Consider the following 22525-nt stretch of genomic DNA (forward strand, 5'->3'; position numbering starts at 1 on the left):
ATGACAGAAGTGACTTCACTGAATTGCTCCTGATTTCTGATCCTCTCCTTTTTTCCTCCTCGCCTGTGAAGCCTTCTCATCTCAGTTGTATTTTGTTCTTTTCCTGCAGGAGAAAATATAAGAAAACATCACAGAGGTAAGAGTAAATCACGGAGGACTGGAAGGTATTTGTGAGTCATCTCTCTCTTTTTGTTAGGGGGTTTGAAAGTGGATTTTCCTGTTACCAGGTTGGTAGTTTTTTTCTTTTTTTCCCAGGGAAATGCTGTTCTACTGATTGTTTCCCCCTTTGAAGGACCATCTGCTGCGGCTCCCAATCTCCTTTGCTGCTAATGGTAGTCCTCCCCTATGATGTTAGTGGTAGTTCTTTCTGAGTAAGGACAGAAATATTTTTCATTGAAGGTGAAATCCTAATAAACATCACACTGTTTCTTCTGCATGATCTGCTGGTTCTAACTTGTATTGCTTGCTTATACTGTAATAACAAAATGAATTGTGGGCTTGTAGAGTTACTAATAATCTGTGCCATTGCAGTAGACTGAAGGAAGATGTGAATTCTGTTGATTAAGAGTCCATATTACAGCCTCCAGATGTAGTTATCTTACTTCTTCCTTGCAGGAGGCAGGCTCAATGGAGGTCTTTGACAGATTAATTTTCTTGCTTTGGAACCCTTGAGCATGCTGGCAGATAAGCCAATGTGATGATTTGATTGGCTAAGGCATCATAGGCACCATTCCTGTTTGCTATCACCCTTTGCTGAAGATTATGGCTCTAATGCAGCAATGAGAGGACAGATTATGTGTGTGCTTGTGTGTCACAGCCACAAGAAACTGAAGTGTGGTGGCTTGAGTCACAGACAGGGTGGGTTTAAGCTATGAGAGTTTAGTGAAAAATACTGATTTGGAGATTTCTGTGCTGATCTGTGTGAAATGGCATTGGATAATGTGAGACACAAGAACAAGTAGAAGGTAAATATGCTCCCAGGTTTTTTTTCTAAATGTGGGGCTGACACTGTAGGTTTGTTTGCAGCTGTACTTTTCTCCCCACTTCCCTTGCTGCTGCCATGATTTTTAATTAATTATGAACATTTCTCTGGCCTCAGGTCTTCAGCTGCTGCAAGAAGATTGTTTCCAGCATGAATGGTTGCACTGTGTTTGTGTGTATTTGTGAGTCCCTTGGACTGCTTGCATTGTCAATGCATTGCATTGAGTACTGTAGTGGGTTCAGTTCGTAAACCGGACAGAAACACCAATTAGGGTGTAGTGGTTTGGTCCAAAATACTCATTACTTACTTATTTACTTTCTGTGAGATAAGAATTAGGAGAAAGCGAAGCAGGCACAAAACTTAAAAGAATATAAAGAAGTTTATTAACAGAACTAAAAGGAAGAGGAAAAAAAATCAGAACACTTCTCCTCCCCCCACCTTTCTCTCCTCCCACTGACAATGTAAAAGGACAACCCTTGAGATTTTCAGTCAGTTTCAGTTCACCTAGGGGGAGGAGTCTCTCTTGGTCATGCTATGGAGACATCTCCACAAGAAGTTCTCTCATGGCTTCAGTATCAGAACAAGACAGCTGCCCGGGTTGGTTCTCTGCTTGCATGTGAGAGTCCCTTCCCCCAACTTACAGCTTTCCCCACAACTGCTTTCGAGGGTCCAATCTTGAGCTACTGGGGTACCATTTTAAGGTTGAGCTGTTCAGAAACAAAGGCTCTCTCTGGGAGCATCTTCATCTCTAGGAATAGAGGCCCTCCCCCTTCCCTGGGAGCATCTCTAGGAACAGAGGTCTTCTCCTTCCGATTTGGAGCAAGAGTCCTCATCACTTCCATCTCTCCCTTTTCAAACTTCTCATCAAATTACAGCTGCTTCAGCATTTGCTTATTTCAGCACAGGTACTTTTGCTCACAATTACAATCATTTGCTTATTTCAGCACAGGAACTCTTGCTCACAATTACAATCATTTGCTTGTTTCAGCATAGGTACTTTTGCTCACAAGTACAGTTTGAACGCTCCAACCCCCCATGCTTTCATGAAATTACAATGGGTACTCTGATACATCATAGTCTATCACCACCATAACTTTACAACAGAATTTCAGCTTCTAAGCATCTCCTCTTTCTCCTCCCTCAGGGTTTCAGCTCTTCCTTCTTCACTAACTTTGGTATCTCTATGGTGTTTTCTCGGGAGAGAATTGATGTCTGCAGGCTTCATCTGTTCTGGAGAAAACTTACAGCATTTAAAAAGGGTTAATCTCACTCAGGCCCCACAGCTGGAATTTGCTTATCGCTGTTGATCACATGATCTTTGCCAGGCAGCTTCAGCTGAATCTTCGGCCGCACTGGAGGGGAGAGGGGGGAGCCAGGCCGCGCCATCTGCACGTAACAGGGCTGTGTGGGGGCTGCGGGTGGAACAGGGTCTCATGGCTCCAGGATGGCTGTGTCCCGGCCCGGCCCGGGCCGAGCAGGGCCTGGCCCAGCCCTGCTGGGCCGCACAGCCCCTGCCCAGTTACCTGTCCCAAGGCCGGAAGCAAGAGAGAGCTTTCCCAGGGTTTGTCCATTCTTAAATGTGGGCCACAGAGGCATGTCAAGCTTCTTTTAAGTGGCTTAAAAAATGGTCAGTATTCAATCTAGCCAGTTGATAGGTTCTGTCAGGTCATAGAGGAAACTGTAAGCACCTCTTTGCAAGAAAATCACTTCTGTAGCTATGCTAACCCATGACAGTACTGTGTCTTGTTTAGGTATCTTTTCTGTGTGCATAACTGTGACATTAGCAAGGTTTGTATTCAGCATCTTTTTTCTACAGGAGACTTTCTGTAAGTCTCAGAAGAGAGATGTAAGTATTTTCTAAAAGTCCAATACATTCTTGTATCGATGACATACAAAAAATACAATATGCCAGTTTGTTTAAACAGCATTACAGGACTAAGTTTTGTGCCCTGTGGGATTCTGAACTTTCTGGTTTTTTCTCTTACTGTTACACATGTCAGCTGCCTGCTTGATGGTGTACATTCTTGCAGCAATTTTGCAAATGGCCTTTCATGGCCTTCTCACGTTTAAGAAATTTTGTGAGCTCTGCAGAGGCCAAGAGGCCGCTCCAGGGACTGGCACATGGCAATTGCTGAGCAACTACTCCTGATAACCTTGCCCAATGGGTGCTGACTGCTGGCCCAGAGGGCAGCACAATGGGCTGACTGCTATTTATGCCTAGGAACCATACATTGGCAGCACCTAAGGAAACCTAGATGGCTAGTAAGGTTCTGCCTTGAATTTTCCACCTGCTGAATGATTAAGTATGATGCTAAATGGAAAATTGCACGTACTGCCACCTAATGCAAAACTGTAACATCCAGCAAAAAGAAGTGGTGGACAGCAGTTCACTTAAAAGTCTGGTTTTAAGTAACATCTCCTGTTGAGTTGGTAATTCCAGCAATGTGCATAAACTGATGACTTGGCTCATGCCTCCACCTTCATTTCTCACATTCATCTGTTGTAGGTTTTCTTTTTGCCTTTGATATGCTTTTTCAAAACAGTCTTTGTACTTCCTACATCACTGTGCTCTGAGGGTGTCTGACAGCTGAAATGAAATTATCTATTGCTTGCTTTTACATCTTCTTCCTTTTGTTTCTGTTTGGGGAGTGTTATCACATAAGAATGCCTACATGATAGCAGGCAGCAGCTGTGTAGGAGAAACACTGCTGTCCTTTGTACCTTGTAGTGAGTGTAAAGAAACAGCTTCCTCTGAAGGCAGACCTGTTGGGAAGGAAAATGAAGTACGTGAAAGAAAATAAATGAGGTACGTAAGAAAATGTGATGAGAAAGAGCTGGGGTAAAATCTGAGCCATCCTAAAAGTGTAATTGGAAATGACAGACAGTGACTCTTACATTGATCATGCTGTTAATTGACTTGACTTGAATGCTTTTGTTGATGCCTTTTCCTAGTCTTAAAATCAAGAGTCAAACATGGTTAGAAGGAAAAAAGGGATTTTACCTTGGTATTTATTTTAAGGATCCTTAGGTGCACTACATCCAGGTCAAATGCATTGAAATGCACACCCCCAAAAGATCTGATATAACATTACAGGTCTTGCTAATTATCATAACTATCAAAAATTCCCCAATGAGAGGCTCAAGTGAGCCCCCCTCCCCAAGGAACCTTCCCCTGGATGGTTCTATCTTGGTTTACAGAATGTGTTCTGGAGAGGACCTTGGGGTCTGGGGCACACTGATCCCTAGCTACGAAGCTTCTAAAATGTTTAGTCTCTTAGCTTGACAAACAAGTCCAAGAATGTAGGCAAAAAGCACTAAGAATACAGAAGTTGTAAAAAAGTATAACAGGGGTATAAAAGAAAAGGCAAAAATCTTCATGGCATCATTTCCCCCCTTTTAGAGACTAACAAAACTCTATCTTGTCTAGTCTCTACTCTCCTCTATTTTTTACCCACAGAACCGGTTTACACTACCAGCTGCTCCACAGGAAATTACACAGATAATAACTACAATTACAACTATGAAGAATATTTCTTTTACCCAGGCCCAGCTTGGTAACCATGAGGTGAGGGTATCAAAAATATGATCAAAGTGTTATTTCTAGAAGCCACTTCATGTAGAATTTGAGTTCCCTTCCAAATTTCATCCAAATCTTTCTTAATTCTTCCACTTTGGTCCACATAAGGACAACAAGAGGTTTTGACAATAGCACATACACCTCCTTGTGCAGCAAGTATGAAATTGAGAGCTATCCTGTTTTGCATAACTGCACGGGACAGACTGTCAGCTTCTTCTTGTAAGGCTGAAATTGCATCTGCAGTATGCTGCTCAGTATGTTCAATGACAGCTGAGATGTTTACAATTGCTCTCTCCAGTGCAACTACTCCGTAAGCGGGTACAAGGGCTCTGATTATGCTATGAAAAAGTGTGGGACGTTCAATGAGGGGATTAAGAGATCTTTTTCTCCTCTCATTTGGTTTTTCAAGATGGTCAAATATTGTTATATTTGGGACCACAGCCCCAATAGCACAAGCCTGGTCTTTGTTCACGGGCATAACTTTCCAGGCCTTATCACCACATATCCAATACAACCCCGTCCCAAACGGCTGAGCCAGTCTCCACCCTGTCAATTTCATCTTTGCTGCAATTCTTGGGTCTATTATTTCCCTGAAATTGGTTCCCACATTTCAGTGCGGTTCTCTTCCATTAAAATGCCAATCAATGGCCAGTGACCCTTCCCATCTAGGGGTGGTAACTGAGTACAGATCCAGCAATCGCTCTTATTAAGAATTTTGGACACATTTTGGACCACAGTCTTATGCAAATCATGGGGTGAACCCTGAACCATGGTTACCAGTTGGGCAAACAGCAAACATGTAAAAAACAGTTTAGACTGCATCTTTCTGATTTGTATCAGTCTCTGTCTTCTTGGTGATTTCGGGATCAGAAGCTTTCTTCACTCTGGAGTAGTGAATCCACGGTCCCTTGCCAGCAACCTTGACCGCAGTAAAAGTGGTCAGCAAAACTTGGAATGGTCCCTTCCACTTGGCTTGCAAGGGGTCACTGTCCCACCACTTGATGTAGACCCAGTCTCCAGGCTGGAATGGATGAGCAGGTATGTCCAATCCTATTGGTTTGGATAACATGACGAATCTCTGGAGCTTCTGCAAAGTGGAACTCAGAGCCATTAAATATTTACCTCTCATATGAATTTCCCCTGGGATATGTGGAACCTGGTATGGCCTGCCATATAATATTTCATAGGGACTGATGCTGTCCCTTCGCCTTGGCTGTATGCGGACTCTCAGCAAGGCTATAGGCAGGGCTTGAACCCATGTCATGGATGTCTCTTGACAAATCTTGCAAATCTGGGTTTTGAGGGTCCCATTCATGCGTTCAACTTTGCCACTTGCCTGGGGCCTGTATGGTGTGTGCAGGTCCCAGGTAAGTCCCAAAATCCTGCTAACTTCCCCAACCACTGTTGCAACAAAATGCAAAATGTGGTCCCCTATCTGATGACATTCCCAAAGGAACTCCAAATCTTGGTATTATATGATCAAGCAAAGCTTTCACTACTTCTTTTGCTGTGTTGGTGCGACAGGGGAAAGCCTCAGGCCATCCACTGAAGGTGTCAACCAGTACCAGTATATACCTGCGTCCCTCTTTGCGTGGCATCTCAGCAAAATCTATTTGCCAATAATCTCCTGGGAGATCTCCTGTCTTTGTCACTCCTAACACAACTCTCTTGCTTGTGTCAGGGTTGTTTTTACAGCAGGTTTCACACTTGCTTGTTACAGATTGTACAATATCAGTCATTCCTCTCCCTATCACTACTTTCCTCAAATGTTTAAAAGATTTTCTGTTCCCCAGTGGGTACTTTCATGCTCTCGTTGGGCTATTTCCCGAAGGATCGGGGTGGAACTACGACTTGTCCTACCGGGGTAACAGCCCACCCACCTTCTTTGACTTCAGCCTTAAGGAACTTAATTAATTTGTGATCATATTTTGGGGTAAATGATGACAAATCTATCTCTTTCTGTGGTACCACTGCAAAAATGCCTTTTTCTGCAATCCCCCTGGCTGTTTTGTCAGCAAAACGATTTCCCAGTTCAGGGGCTGTTTTCCCTTTTTGATGACCCTTGCAATGCATGATAGCCACTTCCGTAGGCTTCCAAATGCTCTGTAAAAGTGCAAGAATTTGTTTAGCATGCTTAACCTCATTACCTTGAGCAGTCAGCAGGCCACGTTCCTTCCAAATAGCTCCGTGGGCATGAACAACACTGAAGGCATATTTGGAATCAGTCCCTATGTTCACCTTCTTCCCCTCACTCAGTTCTAGAGCTCTCGTTAGTGCAATGAGTTCAGCTTTCTGTGATGATACATCTGGAGGCAAGGCTTTTGCCTCAATGATTTTATCTGAGGTGGTTACGGCGTAACCGGTCATCCTCCTACCGTTTCTCATGAAGCTGCTCCCATCAGTGTACAATCCCAGTCTGGATTCTTCAAAGGAACATCTTTAAGGTCTGGTCTGCTGGAATAAGTTTCCTCTATTGTCTGCAAACAATCATGCTCAGGAACACTGTCAAGTAACGTGGATGATAAAAACATCGCAGGGTTTACCACAGAAGTTGTCTTTAGAGTAACACCATCCTGTTCTAATAACACAGATTGCTAGGGGATAGCCAGTATCCCGCCTTTTGCTCCAGTACATTTATCACTCCATGGGGTACATACACGACATTGTGTTGCCCCAAGGGTGAATTTACAGGCCTCCTGTATCAGAAGGACTATTGCTGCCACAGAGCTTTCAAGCATCCTGGCCAACCCTGGGCTACATTGCCTTGTTGTTTTGAAAAACAGGCCACAGCTCTTCGCTGGTCTCCAAGGTGCTGGGCCAGTACCCCCAGAGCAACATTCAGTCGCTCATGTGTAAAGAGTTCAAAAGGTTTAGTCAAGTCCAGCAGCCCCAGAGCTGGGGCTGACATCAAGGAATGTTTCAGCTGTTTAAATGCAGCCCTGGCATTCTCTGTCCACATGATTGTCCCTTTCTCAGCTGCTTTAAGGACCTCATACAAAGGTCTTACCAGTAGACCATAGTTTGATATCCATAGGCGACACCAACCTACCATTCCCAGGAAGGCCTGCATCTCCCTTACGGTATAGGGCTCTGGAAGTTGACAGATGGCTTTCTTCCATTCTGTGCTGAGTTGTCAATGTCCACAGAAAATTTCCAGGCCCAGGTATACTACTGTTTCCCTGGCAATCTGTGCCTTCTCCTTCAAGACCCGATACCCACTTTGGCCTAAAAAGTTTAACAGACTTACAGTGACCTGGATGCAGTCATCTCGTGTTTTGGCTGCTATCAAGAGGTCATCAACATACTGGAGAACGGCTCCTCCTGGTTCTTCTTTCCTCCAGTCCTCAAGCTCCTTTGCCAGCTGTTTTCTGAATATGGTTGGGCTATTTTTGAATCCTTGTGGTAAAACTGTCCAGGTGAGCTGGGTCTTTCTCCCCGTTTCAGGATTCTCACACTCAAAAGCAAAGAGTTCTTGGCTATTCTTATGCACAGGAATGCAGAAAAAGGCATCCTTGAGATCTAAAACAGTGAACCACCCTAATTCATTTGTTAGTGTTGTCAAGAGTGTGTAGGGATTTGCTACCACTGGATGTACGTCCTGTATTATCTTGTTAATTTCCCTCAAATCCTGTACCAACCTGTAGCTTTCAACTTTCTTTACTGGCAAGATTGGTGTGTTGTATCTGGATTTGCATTCCACTAACAACCCAAATTTGAGAAACTTTTCAATCACAGGTACCAATCCCTTGCGAGCTTCTAATTTCAGAGGATATTGTCTTTGCCTTACTGGTGTAGCTCTTGCTTTAAGTGTGATACTCACAGGTTCATCTTTTTTGGATCTCCCAGGAGAATCACTGGCCCATACTATTTGAATAACAGCCTCTTCAACTTCTTCGGGAATTTTTCCATGGCATTCCTGTACAAGTAGAGCAGCTGCTTCGATAATTTTAGATTCTGGGATTATAACTTTCACTCCCCCTCCTTGGAAAACTTAATTTCTGCTTCCAATTTTTCCAATAAATCTCTGCCCAATAATGGCATTGGGGAATTTGGCATATACAGGAACTGGTGAGTGACCCAGTGTTTTCCCAATTTAAATTTTAAAGGTTGGAAAAAAGGCCTTGTTTCACTTACCCCTGTAGCTCCAATCACATCCACAGTGTCTTGACTCAGTTTACTTTTTAAAGTATTTAACACAGAATATGTTGTTAACCCAACAACCACCCATCTCTGGTATCGCTTCAGCTTTTCCATCTGTTCTGGGACATTGGGATCCCAGCCAGGGTTTGCTAGAGGATAAATGTTATTAACTGACCCTTGAAGATTCCCAGTTACAATTTGAGTTTCTATAGCAGATATAACAGCTTTGTTGACCATTTCTCTCTCTCTTTTATCCAATAATTCATCTATCATAAAATTTGATCACCCCAATCTGGGTTTTGGGATTTTACGGCCATTTCCACATGCATAGCTACTCTCTCTGCGTTGTCCTTGTACTTCCCAGCTGAGTTCTTCCACTGCTGTAATTCTCCGAGGGAAAATGGTGTCTTTATATAAATCACTCCCTGATTTCCCACAGCCTGTCTCAGAGGTGCTTCTAATGCAGGTTCTTCCTCCCCCCCTTTATCTGCTTTGGACCTTGTGTGTTTAGCGATGGGACTGACTGTTTTCGTAGCTTCTTGGGCTATCTTTCTCCTTTTCTACCACCCTCTCCGTGGGAACCATCTGTATTGGAATCATCCCATTCACTTTTAATTGAAACTGCTTCATTGGTATTAAAGACTGTTCCACCCGAATGTTGATCAGGGACTGTCTCGTTTTTTACGGCAGTGGAGGGGTAGGGAGGCTGGGGCTGCAAGCAGCTTCTTCCGTCCCTAGCTCCGCAAGAGCCGCCTGGGCTGGGGCCATCCCATCTGCCCTCAGCTGTAACATTGGCTGCGCCACAGGGTGGGGAGAGAGACCGGCTCCTTCTGTCTCTAGCTCGGAAACTTGCAGTTCACTGCACTGGGGAAGGTCCTTGGAACTGCCCGTGCCCATTTCTGCCTTCACTTCTGTGTTCGGGGAACTCGGGGAAAAGCGGCCAGCCCGCCCCTTCCCCTCCCCCGTCCCCGCCTCTGCCTCTGGAAAAGTCAGGGGGCAGTGGCCAGTCCGCCCCTTCTCAGCCTCTGGGGCAGTCAGGGGGTGGTGGCATGCCTGCCTCTCTGCCGGCTCTGTGCCTGCCCTCCGCTCCTGACAAGACTGGCTGCTCGTTCCCTCCCCCGCCCCTGCTCAGATGGCGGCGGAGGAACCGCTGCCTCTCCACCCCCTGCCCCCACCCCCAGCAGCTGTCCCGCTCCTCTGTCCCCCACCCTCACCTTTGCGGGCTGCCCCGGTGGTTGAACGGGGTGGGGGGGACACCCCCCCCGTTGCACAAAGCTGGTGCCACCATATCTAGATCTGTCATATAGATTTCTCTGTTCGTATTTGTATGCGAACTAGCTTGCTGCAGCTTTTTCCCTCCCCTCCTCTTTCTTAAAGTCGTTTCCATGGTACTTCTCTCTACTACGTATGCTTCTTGTCTGGTCAGATACATAGTAAAAAGTTCTGCATATTTTAGCTCATCAAACCTACGTAATGATCTCAGTTCTACCATCAGGGTCAGTAATGATGTCATTTTCCAAGCTAACAAAGCAAGGCCAATTTCCCTGACTTAACTTTAAAGTTGGCCAAACTCATGTGGTCAGTCTGATTAAATCTCGTGTATCTAGAGTAGTTTTCTGTCCTGTCAGCAATTTCCAGTGTTTTATTATCAACTCTAGCAGGCTGTTAGGAGGGATTTTCTTGTTTTCATCTGAAAAAAACACCACCCATATTTGCTCACAGACAGGAAAACTCTGCAAGAGGGAAGCTTTTAACTCCAGAATTCAGCCTGCAATCTGGCCTCGGAATTCTGACTTCCCAGGCAGTTTATTTAGCTTACTAGACAAACTACAGCACTTTAAAATACTAAAAAGCAACTAGTTTTAGCAAACAATAAATGTGTGCGTGCAAAAATTCGATCTCAACAGGATTTGAACCCATAGCCTCCCAGCATCCCAACCAACCAACCAACCTCTCAAATGCCTGAGCCACTCCTGCAGCTGTGGGGAGTGCAGCCTCTGGGCTCTTGTGCATTCTACAGAGGGTGCCCCCTCCTTTCCACAGTTTGCAGTGGAAAGGTTTAAGCTTTCCCCTTTCGTGGACTTCTCTGCCCCCAACCTTTCCACCTCCCTTGGAGATCTCCTTCCCTAGTGCTAGCACAATATCGGTCCCCTTTTAACTCACCTTCCTTTCCATGCTTCTACCTTTCCGTGCTGGGTCCTAAAGTCCTCGTCACAGTCCTGGATTGTCGCTCCGGCCCCTCTGTAATTTGCTGGCAGAGAGAGGGGCAAAGCAAGATGTGTTCCAACCCAAGACTGCGAGTCTCAAGGTTTTTAGAGTCCCTTCGTGGTCACCAGCAACTGATGCCATTTCCCAAAAGTCAAACACAGTTAGGAGGGAAAAAAGGGATTTTACCTTGGTATTTATTTTAAGGATCCTTAGGTGCACTACGTCCAGGTCAAATGCACTGAAATGCACACCACAATGTACACCCCCAAAAGATCTGGTATAACATTACAGGTCTTACTAATTAGCATAACTATCAAAAATTCCCCAGTGAGAGGCTCGAGTGAGCCTCCCTCCCCAAGGAACCTTCCCCTGGATGGTTCTATCTTAGTTTACAGAACATGTTCTGGAGAGGACCTTGGGGTCTGGGGCACACTAACCTCTACCTACGAAGCTTCTAAAATGTTTAGTCTTCTAACTGAACAAACAAGTCCAAGAATGTAGGCAAAAAGCACTAAGAATACAGAAGTTGTAAAAAGGTATAACAGAGGTGTAAAAGAAAAGGCAAAAAATCTTCATAGCGTCATTGTAACAATAATATATTGGTATGATTTTCCTTATAAACCTGGAAGTTTCACAGCTGTCTAGACAACCCTAACTTCATTAGTCCCAACCTGAATTGCATCTGAACTACTGAATGTGATGTAGATTAATCACAGCAATACCAGAGAAGTGGGATATTTAAGCTGAACTCAAGTCATTTTACCATTCTGATGTCTAGTTCCCTTCGGTAAGTAAACAGTAGATAGCTTGCTATATAGTGACTGGGGAGGTAGTCAGCAAAAGGAAGAACTAGACAGGAAGCCAAAGCTCTGAACTTCCAGGTCCTGAGTTGGTTTTGCTTTTTTTTTTTTTTTTTTTTTGAGCACCTGAGACCTCAGTCATGTTTGATTTGACTGTTGAGACTCCCAGTTGTCCTGAAGATTGCCCGCTGTGGCCTGCTGTATATTCCTAGGAGATACTCAGCACCTTCAGCTCCCTGGAACGTTAAAAGGAAAGGAGCATTTCAAGGAGCCCTTGGCAATCTCCTCCTAGGTTAGGTTTATCCTCTTGGGTGAATTCAGCTAATGCAGGCAATTTTGCACTTCTGAAAAATCACTAAAGTCCAACATATCATCACAAAATTTGTCAGATAAATAATCTGCATTAGTTTACGTGGCATAAATTTTCCTCCATTAGTCCATAGTCAGGCATTTTTACTCCATTAATAACACAGAATTGCATGTGTTGCTCTTTAACTGTATGTTGGTTAATTGTACAATTATTTTTCTATTATGATGCAAATGCTTCTTTTACAGTGATCTCATTTTAGATAAAAGTCAAGAAAAAGGAGTCATGATATTTCATGTGTCCATCATGGATGAATGAATTCCTTTTTTCCCCTAAGTATCTGTTAATGCTTTACCTAAAGTATAAAGTAGAAAAGGAAATGTTAAAGGAGAAGCCACTGCTTAAACATTCTCACACTCTTCAGGGAGTTACATGCACATGCCACCCTGGACTTTAACTGTAAGGCCCAGAGTGTCTTCCCAGCAGGCACCTCCAGAGAGCTGCGAGTGCCTCTTTTGACTCCTTGCTCACACACACACTCTGAGGTGTGCTTCCTCCTTCTTCAGACTTGACAGCAGGTTTCCTGCAGCAGGTCAGCTCAAGGTGGGTGCCTCCAGAGAGGGACTCAGAACATAGAAATCCATGGAAAATTATACCCTTATGACTTACCCACCTGCCCCTCACATGCTCTTCATGTGCCTTGAGTGCACTTTTCGGTCCAATGGTGATTTTTGTTTTGGGGTCTTCTAACATCTTATTGAGTTATTTCTCAAGTGTCCATACAGGCAGGCCATTAACTCTTCATAATTTGTCAAGTTGCATCTTGTCCTGGTGGCTCTAGTCTCCTTATCTTCCAATTTGTGATTCTGGCACACCTGGTTGCTGGCAGAGCCTAGGAAACTAAAAAAGCCCTAGACTTAGGATAAACATTACTTAGCAACAACTAAAACATCATTGTGTTATCAATATTCTTCTCATACTAAAGCCAAGACACAGCACTATAGCAGCTACTAGAAAAATTACACAGAGTATTAACTGCTCCAGCCGAAAGCATATCTAGATGTAACTTCATAGCTTGTGGCCTAAGGCTTCACCAAATTCAGCTACTCAGGCTAAGCAAATGAAGCTAAGAAGACTAAACCACACAGTATTATAACTCTGTGTAACTCATTCTACTTTAAATGTACTTATTTATGCTAAAGAAGTAGTATATCTCAGCAGGAAATGCAACCAAAGGGTCTTTGAAATATGACTTTGGCCTTGAAAAAAGCATCCTAATGGCCTTGAAAAAAGCATCCTAATGGGCCCTGCAAAATACTAATGTAGTTTCTTCAAAAAGATTGTACTCTGATTAAGAAAGGTTGACATCTGATACAAACCACATGGCCAGAATATCAAGACTTCCCTAATCTTCAGAAGGATTTTGTTTTTTCTACTTCAGATAATCAGGCAGGAAACTCATAAGCAGAAATCTTTTCCATCCCTTTCCCACTTTCTTACTCTTTCTCATCTGTGTATGTGCTTCTTGGTTCCAGTTTGCTTCTGCCTTTAGTTAATATGTTCTTGGAGAAATGTATTTATGCTAGTCTGGGATACAAGAGGTGAAACCATAAATGTAATGGTGTTACTTACAAAATAAGTGGAAAAGTATATTTCCCCCCAAAATTTAGTTGGTAATCATCAGGGTTACTTATGCTGACACCTTTGTAGATTAAAACAATCCACTGTCACTTCTGAAATATTGCCTTGCAAGTCTCTTTCTAAGTAGTCTTTAAGTTTTGGGGTTTACTTCCTGTGAGGAAAACTCTGTGCTGGGATTAATCTCCTCCTTTAGTGCTCTTAGGCACACTGAAGAGATCTTTATTGGAATGAAGCATCAGTGCTCTCTTAAAGCTTATTGTCTGAGTAAGGACATTATCACAGAATGAATAAAGTTGGAAGGGACCACAGTGGGTCATCTGGTCGAACCTCCCTGCTCAAGCAGGGTCATCCTAGAGTACACGTGAAAGGATTGTGTCCAGGTGGTTCTTCAATATCTTCTGCAAGGGAGACTCCACACTCTCTCTGGTCAATCTATTGTAGTGTGTGGTCACCCACACAGTAAAGAAATCCTTCCTCATAAGCAAGTGGACAGGTAGTCCATTGATTTTTTCCATGAAGCATTTATAGAGTATGAACTATAGCAACTTCTAGCCAATTTAAAGTGCTGGGTAATTACAAAAATCTGGTCGTTTAAATTACCCTAAGATGAAGCATTTCCATGGCTGTTGGGGTTTTAGGAGCTCTCCTGGTTTTTTTTTTTTTTTTGTTTGTTTTTGTTTTTTGTTTTTTTTTTTCTGTTAAAGGAATTGTCCCCCATACATGTTGCCAGGGGGACAAATGGCTGGGTACTTCAGAAAAACAAAAGAGCTGGCTACTCTTTTGTTTCACTTGGGTGTGTGGGCAGTTGGTCTCTGGCATTTGGACAGAGAGGGAGTCTGTTTTCTTCAGCTGCTTTTCCTTCTGCTGGAGAAGCCCCAGGATCCCAAGGCCCGCCTTCCCTGCCCCGCTGGGAGCCGGGCCTTGGCCGCCCTGCCCCGCCGTTGCTTTGAGCCTTCGCTGCGTTGTAGCCGTGCTCGTCCTGCCTGCCCAGACCTCCAGGGGGGGTTCCCCGTTTGGATACATCTCATCTGCCACCTGGGATTTGTGCTCGTCCCTGCCGTTCCAGCCTGCTGTTCCCGAGGGTCCAGCCGGACATCGGGATCAGCTGCCCAGGGGTTTGTGAAGCCTTTGTTCCATCCCTCCCCGGGATCCCAGGGCACCGGTGCCGCGTGCTCCCTGAGCTCGCTCCGGAGCGCCCCCTGCAGCCGCGGGGGAACCATCGCACCTGCCCTGCTCACCGGGAGCCGCCAGCGCCCCTGCCGGCTGCGAGCGGAACTGCACCCGAGGGGAAAGGGCCTGACAGCCGAGAAGGCTGGGACTGGGTTTGTGATTGTTTGCTGTTACTGCCATAGTTATTGTTGTTTGTTTGACTGGTTATACACATACAGATACATAATAGTAAAGAACTGTTATTCCTATTTCCCACATCTTTGCCTAAAAGCCCCTTGATTTCAAAATTATAATAGCTCAGAGGGAAGGGGGTTGTATTCTGCCTTCCTTAGCAGACACCTACCTGTCTTTCAAACCAAGACAATGACTGATTCAGAACTCTTATGTCTTAACTGTGTCTCAGATTTTCTTTGAATTGATGAGTTGTTTTAATCCTTCTCTTTGATTTAGCAGTCAGACATTGGGGAGGAGTGGGAGGTAAGGAGGAAAGAGGTAGAAAGAACAGAATTGTTAGTGACTGATGTTATCTTGGCAGTTAATATGGGAACAAGCTTTTAGTTGGGGACCTCCTCAGAGGGTGGGTGATGTAACCGAAGTCCTGGATAAGCTTCCAGCCTTCAAAATCTCTCATTATTAAATGTGTGTCTCCCTTGCAAATGATGAAGGGTGAATCCTAAGGCATTTTGTTAAAAATCTATCAAATGCAAGGGATAAGGCACCTTTGCTGAGGAAATTTGCCCTAGGAGAGAATCAGCTATCTCCTGGCAACAGGACTTTTTCTCAAGAGAAATTTCTCACTTTTAGTGTAAATTGCACTTGAACTGGTTTTGGCTGGGATAGAATCAATTTTCTTACTAGTAGTTGGTACAGTGCTGTGTTTTGGATTTAGTATGAGAACAACATTGATAACACATTGATGTTTTAATTGTTGCTAAATAGTGCTTCCTTTAGAACAAGGACTTTTCAGTTTCCCATGCTCTGACAGTGAGGAGGTCCATAAAAACCTGTGAAGGAGCAGAGCCAGGACAGCTGATGCAAACTGGCCAAATGGATATTCCATACCATAGAACATCATGCTCAATATATAAACTGGAACAAGTTAGCCAGGAGCTGCTGATGACTGCTTGGTGATGGGCTTGACATCAGTCCATTGGTGTTGTGCATTCCTTATTTCTCTAGGGTGTTATTTCTTTATTTCTTGCGCTCTCTCCTTTTCATTTTTATTATTATTACATCTTGCTTCAATTATTAAAGTGTTCTTATCTCAATCCACAAGTTTTACCTTTATTATAATTCTCCTCCCCATCCCACTGAAGGAGTCAAGAGTGAGGAGAGTGAGTGAGCATCTGTGTAGTACTTAAGTTGTCAGCTGGGGTTAAACCACAACCAGCCACTAATAAGCCATATCAAATCAGGGAAAGCTATAAACCCTCTTCCCTCATTTCCACATCAGAAAGTCTATCTGTTTGATTTCTACTGATTTAACCATGTGTTTTCTTTAGAACATTGGCAATAGACTATCCAAGTATTTTTTCCTGCCCTGATGTCTTGCCTCTTTTGGGATGATAACTTAGGGATGGAATTTACTTTAATTAGATGACAGGTGAAGTTCTTTATGCACTATCTACATAGATACTGCACTCTGAGCTAAAGGATTTATCACTGTTTTCACATTAAGATGAAAACATCTATGAGAGTCTCTTCTGAAAACATTGTCAGATCCATGCTGAATGCCATGCACAGGGTAGCATGGCTAATGCTGTATTTTGATAGGCTCACTTCCAAGTGTTAACACCAAAAATGGAAAATAAGCCTTAATTAGAAGCAAGTATTTGGGCTTCCTTTGTGCATATGTTAGTTTAGAAAGGAATCACACATTAGAATATTTGATACATGTTTCAGTGAGCACCCCCACAGAGAAGAGTAAGAAGCAATTTACTGTAGTTTTTGGCTGGTGTATCTCCTTTCCTCAATTGATCCATCTACTGATTTATTAGAAGAGATGCAGATCTTATTACAGAATTTCATGTGCACATTTCCAGGGTTTGAATTCATATTATGCTTCAGTGGGTGATGATGTTAGATTTTCATCATGCAGAATAATAATTGTTCTGCTAAAGAGAAGGTTCTCAAGTAGAATTTTCCAGTTTTTATGTACTTACCTGCACATGTTATGCTTCACAAGGGTTTTGTAAAATATCTCAGGTGGATATAAATTAATTGTGGATTATACTTTTGACCATACTCAAAGATGTGCCTGTGTGGATGTGTAAGTGGGTACATTATTAGATACCTTCACAAAAGGTACATTATTAGATACATCTAGCTTATTAAAACTGACCCTAAGCTCTCAGGAGTAAGATTTAGTACATTCATTTCCAAAGAGGTGGTGTGGATTTTTTGTGTTGTGGTTTTACTTTTTTTTCCCTCAGGCAGATTTTGGGAATAATTATGGTACAGAAGTGCTTTGTTTTCTCACAAGAGCAGGACTTTGAACATCTGAGCCTCCAATGCCTGGTCAGAAAACCTTTTTTATATTAGTGCTTTTATCAGTACTACTATCAGCAACTACTTATTCCTAATCTTCATTCTGATTCAGAGAATACTTAAACCCATGTTCCCCCTCACCTAGCTACAACCATATCTTCGGAGAGGATATATAACAATTGTCTGAATATAATAGAAATGCTATAGTTAAATCATTACGTGTTTCTGAGGTTATTGCTCTTAATATATACAAATAACTTATTTCTGAGCTGCTGTGCAGCACATACAGATTTCGTGGTGCATTAAATTAATTAAGGTTCAAACCTTTGGAACCTGACTTGACTAATACTTACATAAACCAAGTTTTCAGCTTATTTTAATTCCGGTCTTGTTTAATACAAGCTATTTTTAAAAGAGGAAAAAAATATTTCTGTTCTCTTAAGTTTGTTGTCAGAAACAATGCTTCATGCAGTGGAGACAGTGCTCTTTGGGCTTGTTGATCAGTGATACATTCTAGGCTTGTAGACCATTGTCTTATGAAGCTGATTTTCAGACTCTGGGATGTTAGTAGTAATGAGTGGATAGGATGGAAGTGGTTCTTTCTTGGATTCTTACTTGTTCTTTCTGGGAAAATTCACAGCAGATAGCACTTACTTTGATTTTTAATGAAAAACGAAGTACAATTTTAAGAAGTGAAAGAAACTGACAACATTTCAACAGTTCTGTACATGGAATCTATCTATTCTGTTTCTTTTGTCTGCTAAAGGGTGGTTTAAAATTCTAGGCTTTTTTTTCCCTTGCTCTATCAAAACAGATACTACTATAACTGAGTTCCACATGAGCTGGTAATTTCCCTGGAGGTTTTTTCAGCTACCTAATAACATTTATACAAATTCCAGTGGTGCTGAATAAAGACTTCTTCTTCACTTCTGTCTTTTAATGAAGACAGAAATGCTTATCCGGTACTGACTGCAAGAACTGTGTGATCCACACACCAGAATAGAGATGGTGCTGTAATTTACATCTTGTAGTTTTGTGAAAGGAGTCATTGGCTTTGGAGCATCTGGTTAAGCCCTACAAAGTTCAACAGCATGTTGATTTTCATGGGAATACTCAAGGAATGTGCAGGTGCAGAGACTAAGCTATATTCCAACGGCTGCCTAACCAAACTCTTTATAGGTCACGATTAAGCATAGTGATGAAAAAAAAAAAATTGGACTACAAATGCTGTGTTATGTATGGATGAAGAAAGGAGTTTGATTTCCTGGGTGGCCAGTCCAACATGTTTTGGTAAGAGCTCTCCATGTTCTGAAAAGCAATTAGCTTGTTGCTGCTTTTTTGTTAGTCTGGCTAAGCCACAGGAATGGTAGCACTTCAGCTTTCAGATTGCAGTTGTAATTATTTTTTTTCTTTCACCTGGCAATATTGTGAATGTTTTTGGATTGTGGTGACAAACTCTCCTGTAAGTTTCTGCACTAATAAACAGTCACAGCATCACAGAAATGCAGAATATGTGAAGTTGAAAGGGACCACCACATTGGATGATCTGGTCCAACCTCCCTGCTCAAGCAGGATCATCCTAGAGTACATGACACAGGATTGTGTCCAGATGGTTCTTCAATATCTTCTGCAAGGGAGACTCCACACCCTCTCTGGTCAATCTAATACAGTGTGTGGTTACTGTAGCGGGTTGGGTTTGTAACCAGGCGGAAACACCAATTTAGTGTAGTGGTTTGGTCCAAAATACTCATTACTGTTTATCTTCTGTGAGATAAGACTTAGGAGAAATGCAAAGCAGGCACCAAACTTGAAAGAATATAAAGAAGTTTATTAACAGACCTAAAAGAGGGGAAAAAAAAAATTATACCATACCTTCAGAACTCTCCTCCTCCCCCCACCATCTTCCCTTCTCCCACTGACAATGTAAAAAGTCAACTGTTGGGGAGGATGAAAGTTTGGTAAGGAAGTTTCACAGGTATGTAGGCTTGGCAGAAAGGTCTGTGAATGTAGAAGCTGGGGATGAGGTAGAAATGAAAGCAAGTTTTGATATAGAATAAAAGATGTTTTGCTGAAACAGTGATCGATGAGTAATTGAGAAGGCAAAGGTTGGAGATGAGTTGGAAGGAGATTTTTAGGAGCAGGACAAAGGTATGTGATTACAAACAAAGACATGTTTTTCACCAAGTAAATAAGTCTCAAGAAGAGCATAAGTCAATAGAAAACATGTCTTTACCAAAAAGAAAGATATGGCAGGCAAACAAGAAATGTTGATGTAGCAAGAAGAAGAAAGGTCTAAGAATTTTCCACTGTAAGCTTAAATTGTAACTTACTCTTGTGATTGGATAATAATGACTGTAATATGGTGATGGTAGTAGTTATGATAGGCTATAGGCAAATGTAAAGGTATTGGGTATGGTGCTTATTGGTTGTTATGTGTTAAGATACTCTGCAAAGAAAAGTATCTAATGCTTTGTAACTTGAACAGAAAGTGGCTTCAGGTATGCCTACAGCTGGAGCTGGCAGCTGTAGGGCTGGCTCTGGATACCCACTCCCTGAAATGCTGTAACTTTGCCTATGCAATAAACAGCTTTCAAGAGAGCCGCCTGAAGTCCAGACATCCTTCGTGAAACTTTCTCCTATAGACAACCCTTAAGATGTTCAGTCTGTCTACCACTTCCATAATAACCTTGTTCAGTCCATTTAGAAAGAGCAGTATCTTCTTGCTCGTGCTATGAACACATTATCACAAAGAGACAGCCGCCCACTTCCAAATATTGTTCAGTCCATTTAGGAAGAGGAGTCTCTGCTCGCATGTGAGTCCCTTCCCCCGACTTGCAGCTTTTCCTGCAACTGCTTTTGAGGGTCTACTCTTGAAGTTTTTTGGGGTACAATTTTAAGGTTGAGCCGTTCAGAAACAAGAACAGAGGCCCTTCTCCTTCCCTGGGAGCAAAGGGTCTTCCTCATCTTCATCTTTAGAACTATCTCTGGGAGCATCTCTAGGAACTGAGGTTTCTCCTTTCCCATTTGGAGCAAAAGTCCTCATTTGGTCCATCTCTCCCTGTCCAAACTTCTCATGAAATTACAGCTGCGTCAGCATCTGCCTATCTCAGTGCAGGTGCTTTTGCTTACGAGTTGAACACTCCACCCCCCATATCTTCATGAAATTACAACGGGATACTTGGATATATCATAGCTTTACAACAGACTTTCAGCTTTAAGCATCTCCTCTTTCTCTTCCCTCAGGTTTTCAGCTCTTCACAGCAGTAAAAGGGTTAATCTCACCTCAGCCTTGCAGCTGTGTGGCTTATTGGTGTTGGTCACCTGACCTCTGCCAGACAGAGGTACCACTTTAGCTGAAATCTTGGCCGCAGTGGAGAAGGGGGGGGGGGGGAGGGGGCTGGTTCCGAGCTGCTCTGGCTGCCCACAGCCCTGCTGGGGGGGTCATCCTGGAGCCGTGGCCTGGCCCAGCCTGGCCCGAGCAGGGGCCGGGCCCACTGGCCCCTGCTCGGGCCCCGCAGCCACCTGTGCCAGCGCCGGAAACGAGAGAGAGAGAGCTGGGGGGGGTTGTCTATTCTTAAGTGCGGATCACGGAGGCAGTCACAACTTTAAGTGGCTTAGAGAATTGTCCATATTCAAACTGGCCAGCTGATAGGTTCTATCAGGTCATAGAGGAAGCTGTAAGAAGAACATCACTTCCAAGACTCAGCTTGCTAACCTATGACAGTTACCCACACAGTAAAGAAGTTCTTCCTCATATGCCGGTGGAACTTCCTCGGCATCAGTTTCTGCCCATTGCCTCTACTCTTACTGCTTGTCACCACTGAGAAGAGCCTGGTTCCACTCTTTTGACACCTTCCTTTCAGATACTTATAGACATTGATAATGTCCCCTCTCAGCTGTCTCTTCTTGAGGCTGAATAGGCCCATCTCCCTCAGCCTTGTAAGAGATGCTCCAGTCCCTTATCATCATTGTTGCCTTGTACTTGTGGTTATCAAGTTTGCCTTGGTGTTCTGTAACTCAATCCTCCTTGAGCAAGGGAAGGTCTTCCTTCCAAAGTTTGTTACCCTGATTCTTCTGGGTCAGAGATCCCTGAGGGCTGGTCTTGTCAGTGAGGTGGATCTGCCACTCTGCATTCCCTGTTACCAAGGTTCCCCCTCCATTTAGTAACAGGCCCACATTATCTTTTCTTTTCTTTTTTTTATTGATGTATTTGAAGAAGTCTTTCTTGTTGCCCTTGGCATCCTTGGCCAGATTTAATTTCAGATGGGCCTTGGTCTTTCTTGTCTTATTTCTACTTATTCTGGCAATCCCTCTATATTCCTTCAAAATGGTCTGACCATGCTTCCACCTCCTGTGTATTTCCTGTTTATACTTGAGTAATCACAGGAGTTCTTTATTCATTTATGTGATTCTCTTGCTCCCTTTACCTGATTTCTTGCTCACTGGGATGCATTGTTCTTGAGCCTAGAGGAAGTGATCCTGGAATATCAACCAGCTCTCTTACTCTTTGCTGCAGAGTCTGTTCCCATATGATTCTTCCTGGGAGATCCCTGAAGAGACTAAAGTTTGCTGTCCTGAACTCTGAGGTGACAATTACTTGCTTCCTCCTTGCCCATTACTGAGCTCCACAGTCTCATGGCCACTACAGCCAAGGCTGCTCCCAGCCTTCACATCTCCAGCAACTCCTTCCCTGTTTGTTTGTATAAAGTCAAGCAGCACGTCATTCCTTCTTGGATTATCCACTACCTGTGTCAGAAAGTTGTCATCAATGCTTTCCAGGAACCACCTAGACTGTTTGTGTTTTGCTGTGTTGCTTCTCCAGGGGGTAGTTAAGAGACTCCCACAAGAACCAATGCCTGTTTCTTTAAAGCTGCTTCTAGCTGTCTGTAGAAGGCCTTATCCACTTTGTCCTCCTGCTCAGGTGGCCTGTAGCAAACACCCACAGCAATGTCACCCTTACTAGTCTGGTGTTTTTTCCTAATCCGTAAGCTCTCTGCTTGCTCATCGTCCACCCCAAGACAGAGCTCAATACATTCCAAGTGTTGTTGCCCTAAGAAGGCAATTCCACCACTGTGCCTTCCTGGTCTGTCTCTCCTAAACAGTGTGTAGCCCTTCATGACAACATTCCGATCGTGTGAACTATCCCACTACATCTCCGTAATTGAAATGAGATCAAAGCTCTCTAACTGAACACGGATCTCTAGCTCCTCCTG

General features: G+C 43.4%; 1 protein-coding gene across 6 annotated transcripts in view; it reads left to right on the forward strand.

The window, feature by feature from the left end:
• The window catches only part of PDE1C (phosphodiesterase 1C), a 342008-nt gene that overhangs the window by 129982 nt on the left and 189501 nt on the right, over positions 1-22525 (forward strand). Inside the window, exon 2 of one of the 6 annotated variants that reach the window (XM_019285563.3) lies at positions 110-136. The exons of the other annotated variants lie outside the window; for them this stretch is intronic. Coding sequence (XP_019141108.1) covers positions 110-136 — 27 coding nt within the window. The remainder of the gene's footprint in view (positions 1-109; positions 137-22525) is intronic. 6 annotated transcript variants of the gene reach the window in all.

Source organism: Corvus cornix, chromosome 2, assembly GCF_000738735.6.
Source record: "Corvus cornix cornix isolate S_Up_H32 chromosome 2, ASM73873v5, whole genome shotgun sequence".
Taxonomy (NCBI): domain Eukaryota; kingdom Metazoa; phylum Chordata; class Aves; order Passeriformes; family Corvidae; genus Corvus; species Corvus cornix.